The 18761-nt window shown below is 58.7% G+C and overlaps 1 protein-coding gene across 1 annotated transcript; it reads right to left on the reverse strand.

The window, feature by feature from the left end:
• Nucleotides 1-387: 387 nt before the first annotated feature.
• NMT1 (N-myristoyltransferase 1) lies at nt 388-18698 on the reverse strand. Its single transcript, XM_063354213.1, has 12 exons — nt 18418-18698; nt 11462-11573; nt 10011-10155; nt 7753-7871; nt 7080-7171; nt 6321-6437; nt 5653-5823; nt 5174-5282; nt 3903-4073; nt 3444-3611; nt 2899-3036; nt 388-697 (listed from the first exon to the last, which is right to left on the reverse strand). The coding sequence occupies exons 1-12, from the start codon at nt 18543-18545 to the stop codon at nt 677-679; spliced, it is 1491 nt and encodes a 496-aa protein (XP_063210283.1). The 5' UTR covers nt 18546-18698; the 3' UTR covers nt 388-676.
• Nucleotides 18699-18761: the final 63 nt, after the last annotated feature.

Genomic DNA, 18761 nt, shown 5'->3' on the forward strand with positions numbered 1-18761 from the left:
CGCTTGCACAAATAGCCCTTAGAAAGAAATTGCGACGTGCTCCCAAGCCCGCGGGGGAGGGACGGCGCCATCCTCCCTCTCCAGGCACCCGTGGGAAGGGCCGGGTGGAACGGAGGAACGAGCAAACCGGGGGAAAACAGCCAAGCAGGGGAGAGAGCCCAGAACAGCCTCCAGGCGGGCAGGAAGGCTCGGCCTCGGCAGCCCGGCCGCTGCATCCCGCTGCTCCCGAGCCGTTCGGCGCAGCAAGCATCTACCTCGGATGGCCCCGTCGAGAAGTCATGGTCCGGTGACCCGGAGGTGGCCTTCAGCAGACGAATGCAACTCGTGTCAGTTTGGAACAGGAAAGATTTAAAATATATATAATATATACTTTTATTATTCACCCGTTAACTCCATTATATGCCAATCATGAGCTAGTTTCAGCAGTTACATTCCCTTGATCACGTCTTTACGAGGATGCAATTAAATCAAAACAAAGGAGACGGCTGACGCCGGCGGGGGAGCGGCGGCCGGCGCTGCGGGACGCGGTCGGTGAATCCAGGCGGTGGGGCGGCTGCGCGGCTGCTTCGCTTCCACCTCTCCCGGCACGGCTCCGGCTCCGGCAGAAAGGACGAGGGCAGCACCTCCGCCGGGGCCGGCTCCTCGGCGGCGCCGCGCTCTCCTGGCAAGGGCTCGCTTACTGCAACACCAGTCCCACCTGGAGAGACAACGGAGACGGCAGGTAAAGGTGTGTCCCAGCGCCAGCGTCCTCTGCCCCAGACCCGGCTCCCGGCAGACACAGCTCACAAGCCCAAGCCGGGAGGGCTCAGCGTTGTCCAGGTGGGTTTCTCCACCGGCTTTGGGCTATTTGAGGGCAGGGAGAGCCCTGGGCTCGTGGCCGAAGGGGCGCAGGGACCCTGCCCAGCCCCAATCTGGGGAGGTGAGCAATGTCTGGGGTGTGACAAGCCCCACTTTGCCAGTCTGCGAGAGAGCCTTGATTTACGAGCCAAGGTTGCTTCTAAGCTAAACAGAATCATAGAATCGTCGAGGTTGGAAGGGAATTTTAAGATCATGGAGTCCCACCATCAGCCCGACACTGCCCAACCCACCACGGACCCACGTCCCTCAGCACCGCGTCTGCCCGGCTTTTAGAGACCTCCAGGGATGGCGACTCCACCTCTTCCCTGGGCAGCCTCTTCCAATGCTCAACAACCCTTTTGGTGTAAAAATTTTTCCTAATAATCCATCCTAAACCTCCCCTGCCGCAACTTGAGGCCGTTTCCACTTGTCCTAGACGTAACAACAGATTTGGGAGGAGCTGCTTCCCGAGAGCCCAGTAGCGGGACAGACCCCTCTGCAGGCGGCCGGCACTGCCGGCTGCTCCCTGGCCGCTGTGTGACGGGGACACGCTGGTGGCTGCTTCCAGGCTCCGACCCGCTGGAGCAGCCCCACCACAGGGTATGGCCAGAGCGCTCCCAGTTAGCAGGCTCTCCAACCCACCAGCGAGAAAAGGGATTGCTTAAACCTCCCCGCGACCTCCTGGAGCTTTTGGAAAGGCTCAGCGGCCCAGCAAGGCTGGTTGAAGACCAGCTTAACCAAAGCTGGAACCGAAGCTCCGTTACTGCCGTTAAGGCATTAATTAGCTGTTGCGACGTAGGGCGGGCAGGCTGCAGCGCTGCGCAGCCGGGTGGCCTTCTGGTTCTCGAGCACCGTCCCCTCCAAGGTGGCTGCGGACCAGACAGATGCCGAAACACGGCTTCAGGGTGGGGACACGGTAGCAACCAAACGCTCCCTAAAAACGGCCCAGGGCAGGCGGACGGAGCATCTACAGGCGCAGCTGCAAGCGCTCGGAGCTGCTGGGTGGACAGTGAGCTGCTGGGGACAAGGTGACACCCTGGAGCCCCTGCGGCTCAGCCCCTCTGCACATGCTACTGGTGACCGTGCTTGCAGAGCTCCCCACCGTCACGGGGTGCTGCTCAACAACCACCCAGCGGCTCCCAAGCTCATCTGCGCTCTCTAGACGGGCTCTTGTTCGTCTCACCCCACCGCAACAGCCTGACACACAGGCTACGGCGCTGCACAGTGACACCCGGGTCCCGCGCGGGCTCACAGGGCACAGCAACCAGCTCCCAGGTACGGACAAGCGACTGTCCATCCCCCTGTCGAGATACCGAGACTACCTGTGTCGAGATCATACGCAAGACTGTCCATACTGGTGTCACATCTGTCCCCCCGCAGCCCTCCGTCTGCCTCCTCTCTGTACCTGGCCTCCTCCCCCAGAGGAACGAGGTCGCCCGTGCGGATGCGCGTGAGGTTAAGGACTGAACCTGCACCAGTCCAAGAGTAAAACGAGCCTGGGGGGGACACACACGGCGAGCGCTTTTCCCCAGGGACACGCTCTGTGCAGGCACAGCGGGAAGAGCACAGAGGAGTTGTCACTGGATTATCATGGAATCACAGAACGTGTTGGGTTGGAAGGGACCTCTAAAGGCCATCTAGTCCAACCCCCTGCAGTGAGCAGGGACATCTTCAACTAGATCAGGTCGCTCAGAGCCGCATCCAGCCTGGCCTTGGATGTCTCCAGGGATGGGGCCTCCACCCCCTCTCTGGGCAACCTGGGCCAGTGTCTCACCACCCTCAGTGGAAAGAACTTCTTCCTAATGGCTGATCTAACCCTGCCCTGCTCTAGTTTAAGCCATTGCCCCCCGGCCTATGGCTACCTGCCCTTGCAAACAGCCCCTCCCCAGCTTTCCTGGAGCCCCCTTCAGGGACTGGAAGGCTGCTATGGGATTCACCCATTCCTGTGTGCCCTGCTGGCCTGGGAACGCCGAGGGGTGTGTGGCGGCACACTCCTGGGGGGCTGAGGAGACAAGACCCCTTCCCGTACGCTGGAGGACCCCAGCACCCCAAGGCACTGACCTTCTCTGGTGCCATGCTGGGACACTTCCAATTGTACAGGTAATACTGCAGGTTGCCGTCCCCAATCCCAAACTTCAGCTTCTCCAGGAAGGTTTTGTTTTCCATGAGATCCAGTGCATTGAAGACGTCGAATCCTTTCTGCGCGGGCAAGACACGAAGCCATCAGCTCCTCCTGCTTACGTGCCGGGGAGTTCATCCCACCCGTGAGCTGCTTGCCCCCCTCTCCTGCCCAGCTTTGCACCCCCGGAGGAAGGGAGCGAAGCTGACAGGGAAGCACTTGGCGCCCTCAATTCAAGCGCTGCGGACACACAGCAATATCATTTGCCGTAAGGAATTAGCAGACACGCTGAGCTCAGCTCAACGCTAGCCAGAGGGCTCAGGCTACGCTTGCATCCCTCTCCCGGGTGGCAGATCCTTTAGGATTTGGATTTCTACAGCCCTGGGGCCAAGCCCTGCCCCACGGCCGGCCCTCCCCGTAAACCCAAGGGCGGCCAGGCAAGCGGTGAGCTGCCCGGCGGTGCCGCCTCGGCCTTGCCAGCACTCACCGACTTGGCGAGTATGAGAGCATCGCTCATGAGGTCGATGAGAGGCGTCTTGGTGTGAACGTTGTAGAAGGAATAAGCAGCTTTCAGGCTCTTGTGAGTCGGGTGGTTCATGATGGTGGAGGGCAGCGTGTAGAAGCTCAGGAAGTCTGTCACCTCCCCCGGGGCGCTCTGGAAGTCAGAAGTGACACCGCAACACGTCAGAGCCAAGATAAAGCCCGTCTGGAGGCTTAGAGGGGCTTTGCCAGTCTGAGTGATGTGTGGGCTCCTCGTAAGGAGACTCGGGGCAGCCCAGGATGGAGAGGGACCATCCTCCCGCAGCTCAAACCTCCCACCCTGGAAGAGTATCTCACTGCCTGGGGCAGCAACCTCCCCGATTGCTCCCACGGCTCACCGCGCACTCTTCCAGTGGAGGCAGAAGCCCAGGAAAACACCCCCCTCCTCTTGCCCCCGCCCCCTCACCTCTACCACAAAGGTGTCGATGATGTTCTCCTGAGGTAAGAACCAGTGCTCCACCTCCTCTCGGCTCATGACGGGCGTCAGGTGGAACTGCTTCAGGTACTCAGTCAAGAGCTTGTGCACCGCGGAGATATCTCTGTGCTCCATTGGCCGCAAGCCAGCAGTCTTGGGAGTCTACAGAAAGCGGGACGAATCATTTGTGTTCCTTACACGGTGGCTTTTATCACCCAAGGGCTCTCCAACAAGTGGCATGGAGACACTCTCTGCTTAGATCAGCTCATTCTCAGCCCCACAACCCAGCGCTCCCCCTCCCAGCCCTGCTTGCCTGGCCTAAGGATGGATGCGATTGGCCGTGACGCCGACGGCAAAGACCGCAGAGAAGCACAGCAAGTCCCAAAGCCCCATCTGCCGGGTCAAGTCCTGCTGGAAGTGGCCTCCTACCCACTAACGACACAAGATAACCCCTTCCCTCCGGGGATCTGCTCCCATGCGCGGCGGGGATGGGCTGGGAGACGTGGGACAGGCTGGGAGACGTGCCCCAGGCACCACAAGGAAGCACCTGACGTTATTCCAGTTGGACTCGATTTCTAATCTAGGCTTGGGATGGCTCAGCAAAGCCCCGATCACGGACTGCTGCTGGCTCTGGGTTTCTGCGCAAAAAATCGGTAGCTCCACAGAAGCAGCCGGCGCCTTCGCGGAGGCAGGAGACAGGAGCCGTGTGCCGCCCAGCGCTAACGCAGCGCTCTTCAGCCGAAGCGAGCAGCTCTGACCGACAGAAGGAAGCCAACAAGGTCGGGGAAGGTGGTGGCAATTTTAATGCTTTGTTTGTTTTTTGTTTTTTTTCTCTCCCATATCCAGCTGGGGAACTTCCCCAGCAGGACAACTTGCGGTGACAGAACCCATCAGTTTGCCTGAAGAATGAGGGACTAACCCAATTCAAGGTCACTCCGAGGCCGTGTTTGGACAGATGAAGGCTGTCATATCTGCCTTCTCGTTTTACCAGGAGGACGGGAATATGACTCACCACGAAACAAAAGCTCACAGGGTCCTCTAGCTGCAAGAATTTGCCCTTAAAATGCAGGTACCCGGGCAAAAATAAATAAAGATTAAATAAAGCGCAACGGCTTGACAGAGTCATCTACTACATGAAACAAACCCCAGTTCTCCAGACAGAGGACTCGACCTCGGCCGAGATGTTTGTGCCTCCAGTTCCCAGCCTCACCCCTCGCTCAGCGAGGAGCAATTCGTGAGCTCTGACGCCGGCTGACACCCACCTCGGGCAACCGGTAAAGCTTCATGGTACGTTGCATAGTCATGTTCCTGCTCAGGTGGGAAAATTTGACCTCGATGAGCTTCCGAGGATTCAGGGACCGGTGCCAGTACCTGCAGAAACACACTTGCGGTGGGAGACTTGCTCTTGGCCAGCGGGACGGCCGCACGGGCACGAGGTTCTCGTAGCTGCCATGAGAGGGCAAGCGAGAACATCACACCGGCTGGCGAAGAGGCCAGCGGCTCCCGCAAGAGGGAAAAAAAAAGGGCAGCCTGAAGCGCTCGTGCTGCAGAAAGTCTCCTGTCTGGTGACACATGAGCAGCTTAAGCAAAGCTACTGGGCTTAATCCTGAAAGGATGGTGTGGGGAGGAGAAACTTGGGCTGGAATTGCTCTCTCCTGTCCCGGGGAATCCCACCCACGCCACAGGGTGGCAAGGGAAGGTCTGCAGACCAAAATCTCTTTGGAGAAGCACAGAGACTCACCTGCAAGTCCCCACAGGTTTTGGCAGCACCACTCCCGCGGTGTAAACAGCCTGAAAGATCCCCTCCAGATGAACCCGCCGCGTGATCTCCCGGATCAGAACCGGAGCCACCCGTTTGGATCGCAACTTTTTGTGGACGCACAGGAAGTTTATCTCTACCATCTTCTTCTCTCTTGGGAAAGAAACAACGCAGAGCATGAGACCCGGCTGTCCTCACCTGGGAGGATCGGTCCAACGCCCTGGGCAATTTACCTCCAGCCCCTTCAAGAGAAAAGAGGAGTCAAAGCCTCAGGGATGGCCAAGGGGCAAGGGCTGGGTTTGGAGAACTCTCCTTTAAGCTGTTACCCAAGCTTTTCCCAAGGAAAATGGTCTCCATCCAGCTCTGGAGGATTTCTGTAAGACAGAGCTCCAAGCTGGCTGAACGCGTTGAGGAAAACAGCCGTAAGAGCTACTAACTCCTTGCATAGACGTCCTTGCACAGAACTTCACTGCCCACCTCAGGTATCCCCCACCCTCTCCTCCAAGCAGCAAAGCATCTCCACGGCTGAACGGCGTGGGTCTGGCTCAGTCGGTCAGGGAGGAGGAGGAGAACACAGCCAGACCTCCTGAGCGCTCCCAGGAAGCCCCACGCGCCATCAAGGGTGAGAAAAGCAGCCGAGCAGCACTCACATGTCATAGATGTGGATAGTGGCTGGAATCGCGCTGATAAATCCAACCAGCTTCTTGCTGGAGACAACCCTGACTCCACAGTGCCACTGGGGCAACCAGCCCGGAGGACGCAGCGCCCTGGAGACGAGACACACTTCAGAAGTCACGTCCCATCCACGGTCCCCCGTGTACCTGCTCCCGCCTCCCCGCACTGCCCTGCGTCCTGCTCCGGCTGCCCGATGTGGCCGTGGGTTTGCAGGCAGGAGGAGCAGAGGGTGACAGTGATGTGACCAAGGCAGGACCACCGGCATCCAGGGCAATTCCTGCCCTCCGTGGCCAAGGCAAGTTCTCACTAGTGACACAGGAATCATGTTCCTCGATCGGTGAATGCCCTGAGGGAGCAGCAGCTCTGCTGCAACAGGTCTCCAAGTATTATTACTGGCATCATTACTTGGCAGCCGCCTTCATCCTACAGCTCCAGGGCACTGGGAAGCTCCTCAGCTACCGGGATTTTTACAAACACTCGAGGGATCAAACCAAAGAGGAAAATAATCCAGTTTTAGGCTCCCATATCTCAAAGAAACCAGAGGCAAGCAGGGCTGGGCGAGAGACCCCTCTCGCAGCGTACCTAGACACTGCACACACGTACGGTGACAGATGGGGAAAGGAGATTTCAGAAAGACGTGAGACGGGACAAGCAAAGGCAGCTGCTGCGCTGTCACCGGCATCAGGCTTGGCAGCATCCAACACCCTCCGCTCCGCGGGTTTGGTGCCACTCACCACAGCAGGAACTCAGGAGAGTAATCGAACCGGAACATGTTGTCGTCGTCCTCCACATAGTTCTCATTCAGAAGTGTGTACAGCTCTTTCAGCTGAAACAGGAGAGACCAAGCAGGTCAAGAGAGTTATTCAGCCATCGCACGCCCCAGCTACCCTCAGAATGGACCCTGAACACATTTTGCGTGGCCGCAGCGACGGGAGCCGCATGCAGCCGTGTCCCTGCTCCCACCACGTCCCCTGCTCCGTGCTGCTCTCTGGGCTCCTGACCCAGTGCCACTGCGGAGCAGGATAAGGAGCAGGACACACAACGGAGCCCTGCTGCCCTTGGGTCATCTCCCAAGGAGGCGGGTCAGGGTCTGGAGGGTCTTCCTAAGGGAAAACTCCTGGCTTCAGGCATCCTTAGGCTTAAAGAGCATGTGCAGAAGACCCTGTTCATCCCCATGAAGAAGCCAGGCCAACCTGGCCAACGTGGGATGGGTGAGAGGTAGGTGCAGGGTGGGGGAAGTCGGACCCATCTAACTCCAAGGAGATGGCGTGAGCTGGAGAGTCGCTTGGTGCGGCGAGAGATGTGTTCCCCTCCCCAAAACCAGCTTCAGCAGTCCAAGCATGGAACCGCCGACCATGCAACGGAGACGCCCTCCCAACACGCATGTGCTGAGCTGCCTGTACTCACCACCCCTCTGTCCCCAAGGTCCAGGGCGTCCCAGGTGAAGCCCTGAGGCAAGGTGTATGGCTCCTGACGGATATTGTCTTTGTCTGGCTCAACGGGACCGTGGGTGTTCACCACTTCTCCTGTAAGAGAGAGCGGGGAGCCATGAAGATGCTCTCTGCTGTTTGAGGCTAAGTCTCCACGCCACCTCCATCTGGCGACCAATTTCCCCAGCGTGCATCTCCCCCCTCAAGTGCCTGGTGCGGGCAGCCAGGGATCACCATTTCACCCACCCGGTTTGGGACGGGCCACGCGCTCAATGGGACACGGGGGCAGAGAACCAAAACTCCTCTTTCGGGTAGAGCCGACGGGGCAGTAGAGAGGAGGCGACCAAACTGACGCGAGCTTCAGGGCTACGTCCTCCAGGTCCGCACGCAATGCCTTATCCTTCCCCATCCCTACAGTCCCAGCCTCGGCCAGCACTTTCCCGTGAGCTGCTCCATCGGATAGCAGCTCTCTCCCGGCCAGCTCTGGCCCCTGCCATTTGGCAAGCGTCAGGGTTTCCTTCCCACTGTGCTTAAAGAAGAGCTGCAGCGAACAAGACAACTTCTGTTGAAAATACACTGACTCCCAAAGTCCCCGAGTCAGCCAAGAAAGTCCCCGATTCAGCCCAGAGATGTCGGTTCAAGCACCGGCTTTCTCAGGGATGTCAACACAGCGGCATCACTTGAGCGCTGCCAAGAGAAGCAAGCCGCGCTAATTAGGAATTCCCTTAAAAAGGCATTCAAAAGGTTTCCTGGCAATGGGGAGGTGAAGAAAAGCCCAGAGCAAGAACTGCCCCCATCACACCCACCCAGGGCGGCTTCCAGAAACGCTCACCCCTGGCCGTCCTCTCTGTTCTGAGCAGGTGCTGAATCGCTCTGAAACCCGGCTCCCAAAATGTCACAGCGCTTTTGTTCCCCGACCCTGAATAGCCTCGTGTAGGTAACGCTGTGTGCCAGAGCGTGCTCCTGGGCAAGGACCACGGGAGACGTCGGGACCCAGGAGCGGGCTGGTTTGTGCCCTTCCACCCTTCCTCCAGGGTCTACCCCAGCAGAAGTGGTGTTTGCCACATCCAGGATCCTCTGGGAAAAAGGGGAACTGCAAGCTCAGGCTTTGCTGTCGCACGTAAGCCCGTGCCATCTCACTACGGTTTTCCCAGCACAAAGCTCAGACCGTTGCTCCCAGCGAAGTCTTTGAGCCCAAAGAAAGCCTCGGGCTGGTGCCGACAACACAAAAAGGGAATCGAGCGCGGTGTTTGCAGCAAGAGGGGTCGGACACAACCCCATGAAGGAAATTACTGAAGAGCAGCCAATTTGAAGCCATGACAAGCTTCGGGTAAATCTCGAAACCATGGGCTTGGACTCATTCTTTAGTTCTCCTGAGCTCTGCATGGATTTTCCTGGGGGATGCAGGGGTGGAGAGACTAAGCGAAGCAATCCCAGGCACCCCGGGAGCACTGCGGGTTTGCTCCAATTAGCTCGGGAAGGAGCGTCTTCCAGCCACGCGGCTCTGCCCCTCTCAGATGTGCTCAGCTGCCAAGTGCTCCTGCCACGCCGAGGAACGCCTTTTGACGCAGCGATCTGTGTGGCAGCATCAAGAGCAGCATCAAATGCAAACCGGAGAAAGGGCTGGAGCCAGGACTAGAGCTGGAAAACCCAAGGACCTGCCTGGGCCAGAGCCTGATGTGAGCCCAGCAAACCAACGACGTGGTGGCACGTGGACCTGCTTTCCCCAGAGGCTCCCACCACTGGCTGGCCCCGTCTCACCCCAAGTTACCGTCCCCACCAAGGACCCCTTGCTGGGAAGTTTCAGCCCACCAAAAGGGGAGAGCCGGTTAGCTCCAGCCCCCCTGGGACTCGGCAAGAGAAAGGCTGGCAACACCCCGCATGAAACTTGGGCACAGAGGGCCGGGGAGACCTAATTCAAGGGCTAAAGACTGAGATTAAGGGACGCCCAAACGCAGGAGGCATCAATTCGGGTGTCTGAAACGGCTCCTCGTCCCTCTCGGCCCCCCCAGCTGCCCGCACAGCTCTCCGGCGGCAGGGCTGGCCGCTCAGTCTGTGATGCTGAACGGCGGACAAGCGTCATTGATGCCTTCGAAGCCCAGACAGGACAGCAGTGAGGGGCCATCCAAGGACTGGCTTGTTAGCCAGAGACCAGCTTCTTTGGGCTTCTTTGAGCAGCCTGGGGACCACAAGGCTTCCCCCAAGGAGCACGGAACAGCGAGGGGCTGTACGTACCTAGCTTGGGCACTGGCTGCGTGTCCCAGAACTGGTAGCTCCTCTTGCTGGCTTCCTCCATGGTTTTGGCAGGGCCCTGACCTACAGAGAAGAGCTCGATGGCTTTTTGAATTTCCTGGATCCTCTCAGCGGGTAAAGAGTTCATCTGAGGGCGGAAAAGGAGGGTGGAAAGACAAAATGAGTAAGCTGAGCCACCAAGTCTGTATTTCAGCTCATTAGGAGAACCTAGAGCTGACCCTGCCAGGAAGGGGAGAGCAGGGAGAAGACTCACTTCCCAGCCTAGATCCTCTCGTAACCCTCTACGAGACGGATGAACCCTTTTAGCAGACACCTGCCACACACCTAGACCTGGTTTCTAGGCACTCCTGGGTCGAAAAGGGACAGACGAAGTGCCTTAAAATGCTTTAAGCTTCAGTTAAGGAGGGTGCTGCGAGCCCCAAGCGCTAACCTCCCTGCCTCACCTTGGCTAACACCCACGCAGAGACACCCCGGGTCCCCCCACACCCAGCGCCTGGCCTTTCTGCGGTGGCTTTTCTCTCTCACTGCTTCTAAGCTGGATCCGTATCTGCAAACCGCAGCTTCCAGAGAACTCCCTGCGCGCTGTGGACCAGGACAAGGCAGAGAGGCTGAGTCAAGATGAAGGACAACTTTCCTCCTCCTCCTCCTCCTCCTCCCCCCGCAGGCAGACCTTGGCAGGGCGGGCAGCTCTGGGCTGAATTCACAACCCCAGCTCCTCCCTGATTCCCGGTGACGTTAGTTTGAAGCCCCAGTTAAATGCTCTGCACAGGACAAAATCTTAGAAATATTTGGATGGGAACTGGGCATCGGACAGAAACAGCCTCTGTCGATGTGCAGATCTGCGTGCGTGTCCCCTGCCACGGGACCCGAGGGGACAAGAGGGGTGACTGCCAGCGCTGGGAGGGACAAACCTTGCGCGTCCCACGCTCCTTCACGGAGCACCGTCTGCTAGAGAGGATCGGGCAAAGCCAAGAGGGGTAAGACAGACTGTGCTCTGCCCCGGCTGCTGTTCTTATGTTAATCAAGCAAAAAATCAACAACATCAGCCGTCGTCCAAGAAGCAGGAGAAGGCGCTCGTTGTGCTGGCTGCGGGCAGGAGAGGAAGCTGGCAGGTGGCGGTTCCCCGCCTGCGAGGGGGCAGCTGGTATCCGGAAAGAATAACTCGGAGGCGCCAGTCTGACCCTTTCACCGCGGCGCTGGAACTGGCTGGCATATCCAGCCAAGGACCGCGTTTACCCTGGAGCGCTCCGCAAACGCCTCCCGCAGCATCGGAAATTCCCACGCACGCAGCCAGGCGGGGAAATTACTCTAAACCTGAAGTTTTTTTTGAGCAGCCAAGCGCCTAAAACCAGGATCGGGAGACTCTTTCCTTGCCCTAAGCTACGTTGGCGAGGTTCAAGATGGGGCTGTGACTGTGGGAAGGGGTCCGTCACCTTCGCCGACTGGTCCTGAGCCTGGTCGGGCTGATCTCCTCCTTTCTCTTTCTTCCGTTTCGGTTTCTTTTTCTTCTTTTTGGCTCCGCTGTCATTTGCTGGACTCAAGCCGCTAGGGAACAAAAGAAACATCATTAGAGCCTTTCTTTTACCGGAGAACATTTATAAGGTTTCTAAAGCTCCCTAAAGAAAATACAAGCTCCCTGCTCTGAATCCAAGTCTCCGGGAGGAGGAATACCCAGTGCACGGGGGGTGCGGCCACGTGTCCTCTCCCCAGCATCCCTCCCCGCGGTGAGCTCCCAAAAGGGGACCAGCGCCAACATCTCCCAGCCCACGAGCCAGCCCTGCACTGCAGGTGACCACGTCTTTGCTGTCACATCACCCTGCTCAGCCCCAACATGCCCAAAGCCACCATGTGGAACATCAGGGATGCCCAGCTTGGGCTTTTTCCTCCTCTCTGAGCCCAAGGAGAGACATGGGAGCAGGAAACACTTGTCCAGCCTTGGTCCGGCCACAGCAGGGCCAGGCACCAGAGAGGGGCTGGTGGCCAAGGACACTGCACCAAATGTCACCCCCCCTGCAGAGGTGATGACCTTGGGAGAACAGGTGGCTGTTCGATTGGAAAATTATTATATTGTTATCGTGGAGCTGGAAAACGGAGACTGAGCAGCAAATCTCTTTGGGAACACAGGGTGGGAAGCGCCTGCGCCAGGGCATCGCTCCTCCTTCCAGGGATGCGGGGACACCCAGATGATGATGGCCCCAAAGCAGCCGCAGGTGTGGAACGTCGCGCTGAGCCCGGCCTCGCCGACGGGCAGGTCTGGCTGGGACTCGATGCCAAGAGACAGGAGAGGCGCCTGCCACCAGCACGGCACGTGTCATCTCAGCCCTGCCGAGATATCCCAAGGCGGGACAGGTGACGTTACTGCTGCGGAACTGGGGCACCCCAAGCCGGGAGCCTCCCTGCCAACGGTCCCCCAAACCAGGTTACGGTCCCTGAGAGGGTCACGGCTCAGGTGGAAATTCAACCCCAGAGACGGCTGGAGCAGGATCGAGCGGAGGGATGAGAGGGGAAGAGAGGGGGACACTGGGCCAGTGGCCGACACACAGGAGGGGTCTTCTGCAAAGCACACCGCCAGTGTCGCTCAGCTCTCTCCTGTCCCCATCAATGGCACAGAGTTCGTTCTGCAGTAAAGCCACAGCATCTTCCTCCTTCTGTTTTCACCGAGGATGAAAACCTGCGTCTGGCTCCACAGGGGGAGAACGGAGCCATGGAGAATCCTGGGTGGGAGCCGCTCTTTGCATCTCCACAGCACCTACAACCGCCAAGCCCACCACCAGCCCGCACCAGAGCGGTTCTGGCTGGAAACCGGTACAAGCTCTGTGGGACTGGGTCTGCCCTACCTGCCCCGGAGACTCCCACCAGCCCCGCCACCGTGGGACGTGTCCCTGCGCTCCTGCGCCCAGGGACCTCATCCTCTTCTTTCCCCAAATCTCAGCTCGGGGATCCAAGCCAGTATATTATTTACTCTAAGATATAGAGGCACCTCCTTCCTTGCACCCCAAAACGATTGCTGCTTTCACAGCGGGGACAACGGCACGGCTCTCATCTGCCCAGAGGCAGACGGTGAACCGAAGGCACCGGCCAGCCTGGAACCACCCCCCCGCCAAGTCCTGCTTACTCCTGGACCGGCTTAATGTCTTTACCAAACACAAGACAGCAGTAAAATGGGTGGAGCGAGAAAAAGAAAGAAGCAACACGCTGGAAAATACGTTGGAACGGCGTCCAACTATGTATTTCAGCAAGGCCAGGAAAAGGAGAAAGCAGGGAGGGGAATAAGGTTTAAAAAAAAATATCCCTGGTCTGAGCAGGGAGTTTGGAAACCAGGGAAAAGCGGGCTGAGAAATGCTTTTTTTGAGGGACGGAGCCGGGAGGGCTGGGTGCGGGGATGCCTGCGGATGGCGAGGCCGCCGCTGCTCCCGGCGCAGAAACCCGACCTGACGGGCAGCCGTCGCCCCGCGGAGCGGAGACGTCTGGTTTGCAGGACACGGAGCAGCTGAGCAGGGGAAGGCGGCTTTCCTCCGGACAAAACCCGACCAGCAGCGGGGACTCTGCTGGATGGCATCTGTTTGGCAAAAAAGATTCCTGGCTGTCGGCAGAGCCCCCACGTGAAACACCGGGAGACGGCAAGCGTCCGCTCACCGGCACCGGGAACAAGCAGTGGCGTAGGGCGAGCTGCTCCCCAAAAAGGGGCTCGATGAGAAGCCCCCCTTCTTTTCCAAGAGCACAGAGAGGAGCAGCCACAAAGCCGCAGCTCTGCGGGGATCAGCATCCCTGGGGAGGGGGGAGGACGCCTCACCTTTCCTCCCACCCCCAGAAAGGGCTTTACCTCCAGCCGAGGAGCCGCAAGCTCTGACATGACAGCAAAAGTAATTACGGCAAAGCGGTGTTGACACCGCTATTGATTTTGGTGACAAATGCGCAATGTTGGGTTGGGGTTTTTTTGTGTGTTTTTTTTTTTTTTTTTTTTTTTTTTAACTCCTTTGCAGCAGAGCACAAGCGAGACCTGGCCAGTGCCCAGCCAGCCACGATGGCCACACTGAGGTTCTGGGATGAGCCAAACCACCCACCGCGGAGCTGCAATAAACACATCCAACTCATTCCTTCCCGATTTTAACACCGCAAACTTGACAGCACGAGGGGCTTTGCGAGCACGTGCAAGGGCAGACGCTGGGAAGCCGCCCCTTTCCAAAGGAGATGGACACGTTTTCCCAGGTCACCTCCGAGTTGGGATGCTGTGGGCGTCAGATGCGACAAATAAAATCCTCCCAGCCCCTGCATATTCAGTCGGCGTCGCTTTGCTTCATAAATCAGAGCTGCCAACTCCCCGCTTGCCGCTAATGAGTTCAGCCCAACCAATATCGCTCCAGCCCCACGCCGGGCTCGCAGGTAAAAGTGCTGAGAAAAACCCTCCCTGATTTATGAGCAAAGCCGTCGTGACCTGGAAGAAATCAGGGTGGCACGAGGTGGGATGAGGTTGTTGCAATCCCAGGTGCCGTGACATGGGGAAGGGCCCTGCTCCAGCTGGGAGATGAAAACCAACCCGGCAGAGGAGTCGCCAGCGCGCAGGAAAATGCTGGGAAACCCGAAGGTCCAACTCGCTACACCTTGGGAAGCAACAATTATAGGCATTTTCTATTTTTAAGTCCATTTAGGAAAGAGAATATCTTCTTCTTTATGCTCCAGTGTAGCTGAAGCCCCTTGGACGCTCCCTAAATTAACGGCATCGTCCCACCGGTGTCCTGGGACGAGCTGCACCGTCCGAAATCCCAGTTACCACAGTCGCTGCAAGGGCTGACGCCGGTTTTACCCCCCAGGAAGGGTTAAGCGCCAGGCCGGCCAGCTCCCGTCCCACAGCCCACGGCCCTCCCGGCTGCGCTTACGGCATTTTTCCCCCGTTATCTCCTCTCCAGCCCGAGCTGCTTTGAGAGATAAAGCGGGTGGAGGAGGGCGCGTTGGCTGCTCTACGCGAAACATCTCCCGATCCCCTCCGGGATCACAACGGTCTGTTTTCGGACTAAGGAAAATACTTTTCCCTTCTCCCAGAAAAGGCATCACCACCATGACGGCCATTCCCCATCGCTGCAACCCCCCTTCCCCGCTACCAGACGGCCCCTCCAGTTTGAGGGAAAGGAGCCCAATTTAACCGCTGCGCAGAAAATAATACCCATAACCTGAGCGATCTCGAAAGCAGACTTTTGGAAGCACCTAAATAAACCGGCTGCGCTTGTTCAAGGCGAGACGCGCTCAGCCTGACCGTCCTCCACCAGCAGACGCAACCAGTAACAAACTGGGGCTCAGCACCCAGTGATGTACCACCTGGATCCATGTGCGCTCCCGCTGTATTCCCAGATCCGAGAGCTTTATTTTTGCAACTTGGGGGAGCACAAGGGAGGACAACCGCGGCTGCGGCCGGCTCCCCGCAGCTGCCGGGCTCCCGAAGCCCAGCAGGAAGCTCTGGGTCGGCACGGGGGGATTTCGATGGCAAGGGCAGGGCGCTATTCCCCACAGCGTACACGTTGCGGCCATCAAAAAGCATCTTTCGTTACACAAATCGAAAGGCCACGCTTGGGCTCTCAGACCGTCTCCCACCTAAGGCAGCAAACGGTACCAAACGCCGCTCGTTTTTCCTCAAAACCCAAACTGGAAACGCAGATTGGGACAAGGGCTCGTGCGGTTTTGCAATTCCTCCACCGCAGGGCCTGGCTTCCTCGCCTGAACGGTATCGGATGAGAAAGAATAGATCCCTGCTCCTTATTTAGGCGCTGGAAAATCCTTCTGCCAAACCTGGGGCTAATCGCCCGCGGTACTTAGGTTGTAATCTCGTTAGGGGCCGGAGCGGGGAGGGAGGCTCTGCAGATGGCGGAGCACAGGTCCCAACGCAGAGCCCGGCGGTTTTGTGCCCCACGTAACACCCACCACTAAGTTCTGCACGTTGGAGCACGGCGGTTGTCCCAGGAACGTCCTCTCGCGGTGTAGGTGCGGGCAGGGATCGCCAAACCAGGCAGCTGCCCGCCGTCCCACCAAAAAAAAAAGAAAAAAAAAGCCCTTTCGCTTTCCAGCGCCCCTTCCAGCAACAACCCAATTCGTGCCACAGGACCCTCCCTGAACTTTTCCCACCCAAAACTGCGTCCCCGGGTGGTTTTGCCAACAACGGACCCGTCTCACGAGGCTGGGACACTCGAATCCTTGGTCTCACCGCCGCCGCTTGCTGCCTGCGAACCGACAAACCCCACGGAGCTCGCGGCAGCTCCGGGGAGCAGAGCCCGCGCCGGCGTCTCCTGCCTCTCCGGTGTCTTTTATCTACAACGGGAATAAACCCTCCGCAGACACCGGAGACATGACAGAAGCCCTCTCTGCACAAAGGAAATCGCAACAGACATCAAACTGGGAATTTTTTCTCTAGGAAATCAACTCGGACGGCCGCAGCGGAGAGCGGGGCAGCCACTTCCCAGTGCTGACACAGGACCAAGGCAGAGGAAACTCAATTCCTCTTTCCTGTCCTTAAAAGGAAAGGAAGTATTGCTCTCGCGAAGTAATATTTTTATGTTTTAAATCTCAGGGCCAAGATCCAGTGACTCTCAAGGTGCCCTGGGCAGAGGCAGGACTCCCAGCAGCGCTCTGCAAACCCCCGCGGCCCCAGGCACTTCCCCTGCCCCCTTTTTGGGGACAGCATTCAGCTGGGGGGACCAGAATCGCTCCCACGCCCCAATGTAATCTGACAGCACGACATCGACGGACCCGACGTGCATCAAGAAAGAAAACCGCCACCTTTCCTACCCCTCGGTCTTTTCTCTCCTAGGTGGATCCCCCGTTAGATTTGGGGGGGGGACAGGAGATTTGCCAGAGCCCCAAAGCCTCCCTGGCTTGCGCTCGTTATCGCTCTGCCCACCAGCCACGCTTTTAATGTTATTTCCCGGGCGATCCGAACTCTTTTAAGTATATTTGTTACAGGACACTTCCCAGGCTGCCCAGTTACCTTGTTGCGCTTCAACGCTCGCTCTATTCGGGGCAGGTAACTGCATTTGAGCTCCTCGGGGTCGCAGAAGGTGCGATGCCCACACTAGGGTAGGAAGAGGGCTCAAGAACACACCTTTTCCTGGCAAAGGGCAGGCTGAAGCCCTGGGCTGGGCAATAACGGTGATTAAGCACCGCGTCTCCTCTCTGCTCGGCTCTGGTTTCCACAAACCTAATCATGTCAGAGGAAAAGAAAAGAAAAATCTCCCCAACCACGGCTAAACCTATTAAACTGAGACACGGTGCCACACCCGGGAGGCAAATAAAATATAAACAGGCATCTGTGCCGTCATAAAAAAAAGCCTCTGTGATATTTCTTGCGTGACCTTTTATTCACTTCACTTAGCGGACAGGCGGGATTGCCTACGGAGAGCTGCCGACGGAGGGAGAAGAGCTCTTCAAGCTGACGGTCTCCATGTCGCAGGGCTGGGAAAGCAGCTGCTGGGGCACGGGGCGAGCGGGAAGAGGAGCCTGGCGAGGCTCCGGTGCGCGAAGCACAAGGCACAAAACCTCCGGAAACCTCTGGAAACACGTGATGTTCCCGTGCCCCGCCGCACGCAGAGCCAGCAAGAACGAGGACAAAGCCTCTCCTGCAAACCACAGGCATGGGGAGGCAGCTCTGCACCTCGTTAATTAAGGCAGTGAGTAACACGGATACTACGTTAGGGATTTTAGATCTTTCCTACCTAGATACGGACCTGCCCCGCCGCACGCGCTCACTCCCAGCCTAATCGTTGTTATTTCACCATTGCGCACCTCTGGACGCCACGCTCCTCCAGCCACAAGACGATGTCAGCTGAGCTTTGCAAAACCCTGGACTGTGTTTAGGATAACGATGGGATGGGTGTGCAGGAGCCTGGGCTTCTTCCAGGGTGCAGTAACGGCTACGGGAGGCCACAGGCTCCGGGGAGCAAGACAACGCGCCCAACTGTGCCACCACCCTGGGTGCCACCGCGGTGGCGGAGATGCCAGGAGGAGGACAAGGCTTGCGCTGGAGGAGTTGGGGAATGTGGGAAGACACACCCTAACGCATGGACAAGAAGAGCTGCGAATTGGGCTCATTTCTGGCAAAAAAAATGCACTCGCGGCCCCTTTCTGGCTGCCCCGCGGACAACCCCCACGCCGTCACCCATCCGCGCCACGAACGGGCCCGACCCTGCTTAGCTTCAGAACACGCTCCCACACCAGGCGTGAATGGGAGCCCCGCGGGCCCGTCCCCCCCCGAAAGACTGACGGGCGGCTCGCCCAATCGCAGCGCGGGATGCTGCGCGACGGCCAATCAGCGCGCCGGCGGGGCGGGGCACCGCGCACTTCCCGGCCGCTGCCCGCCTCAATGGGCCCGGCCGCCGCCGCGGGGGCGGCCCCGGCCGCCGCTCACCCCCGGTGGGAGCCGCGCTCCGCCTCGTTCTCGCAGTCACTGCAGTGCTCGTGGTCGTTCTCCTCCGCCGGCGGCCGCGGGGGCCTCGCCGGTTGCCGCCTCACTGCTGTCTCACCGTCCTCCGCCATCTTGAAACGGGGCCTCGGCGCCTGCCGCACCCCCCCAACAAAGCGCGCCGCGATTGGGCGCCGGCTCGCGGGGCATGCCGGGACCGGTAGTCTGCGCGGGTGTGCGGGGGCCGGGCCGCGCCCGGTGCCAGGCCTACGCTTCCCGTAGGCGTTTGTAGGCGCCGCGGGAGCGGGAGGGCTCTCCCGCACCGGGGCAGCCGCGCCGGGCGCCCGCCG

Source organism: Chroicocephalus ridibundus, chromosome 17 (genome assembly GCF_963924245.1).
Source record: "Chroicocephalus ridibundus chromosome 17, bChrRid1.1, whole genome shotgun sequence".
NCBI classification, from domain to species: Eukaryota; Metazoa; Chordata; class Aves; order Charadriiformes; family Laridae; genus Chroicocephalus; species Chroicocephalus ridibundus.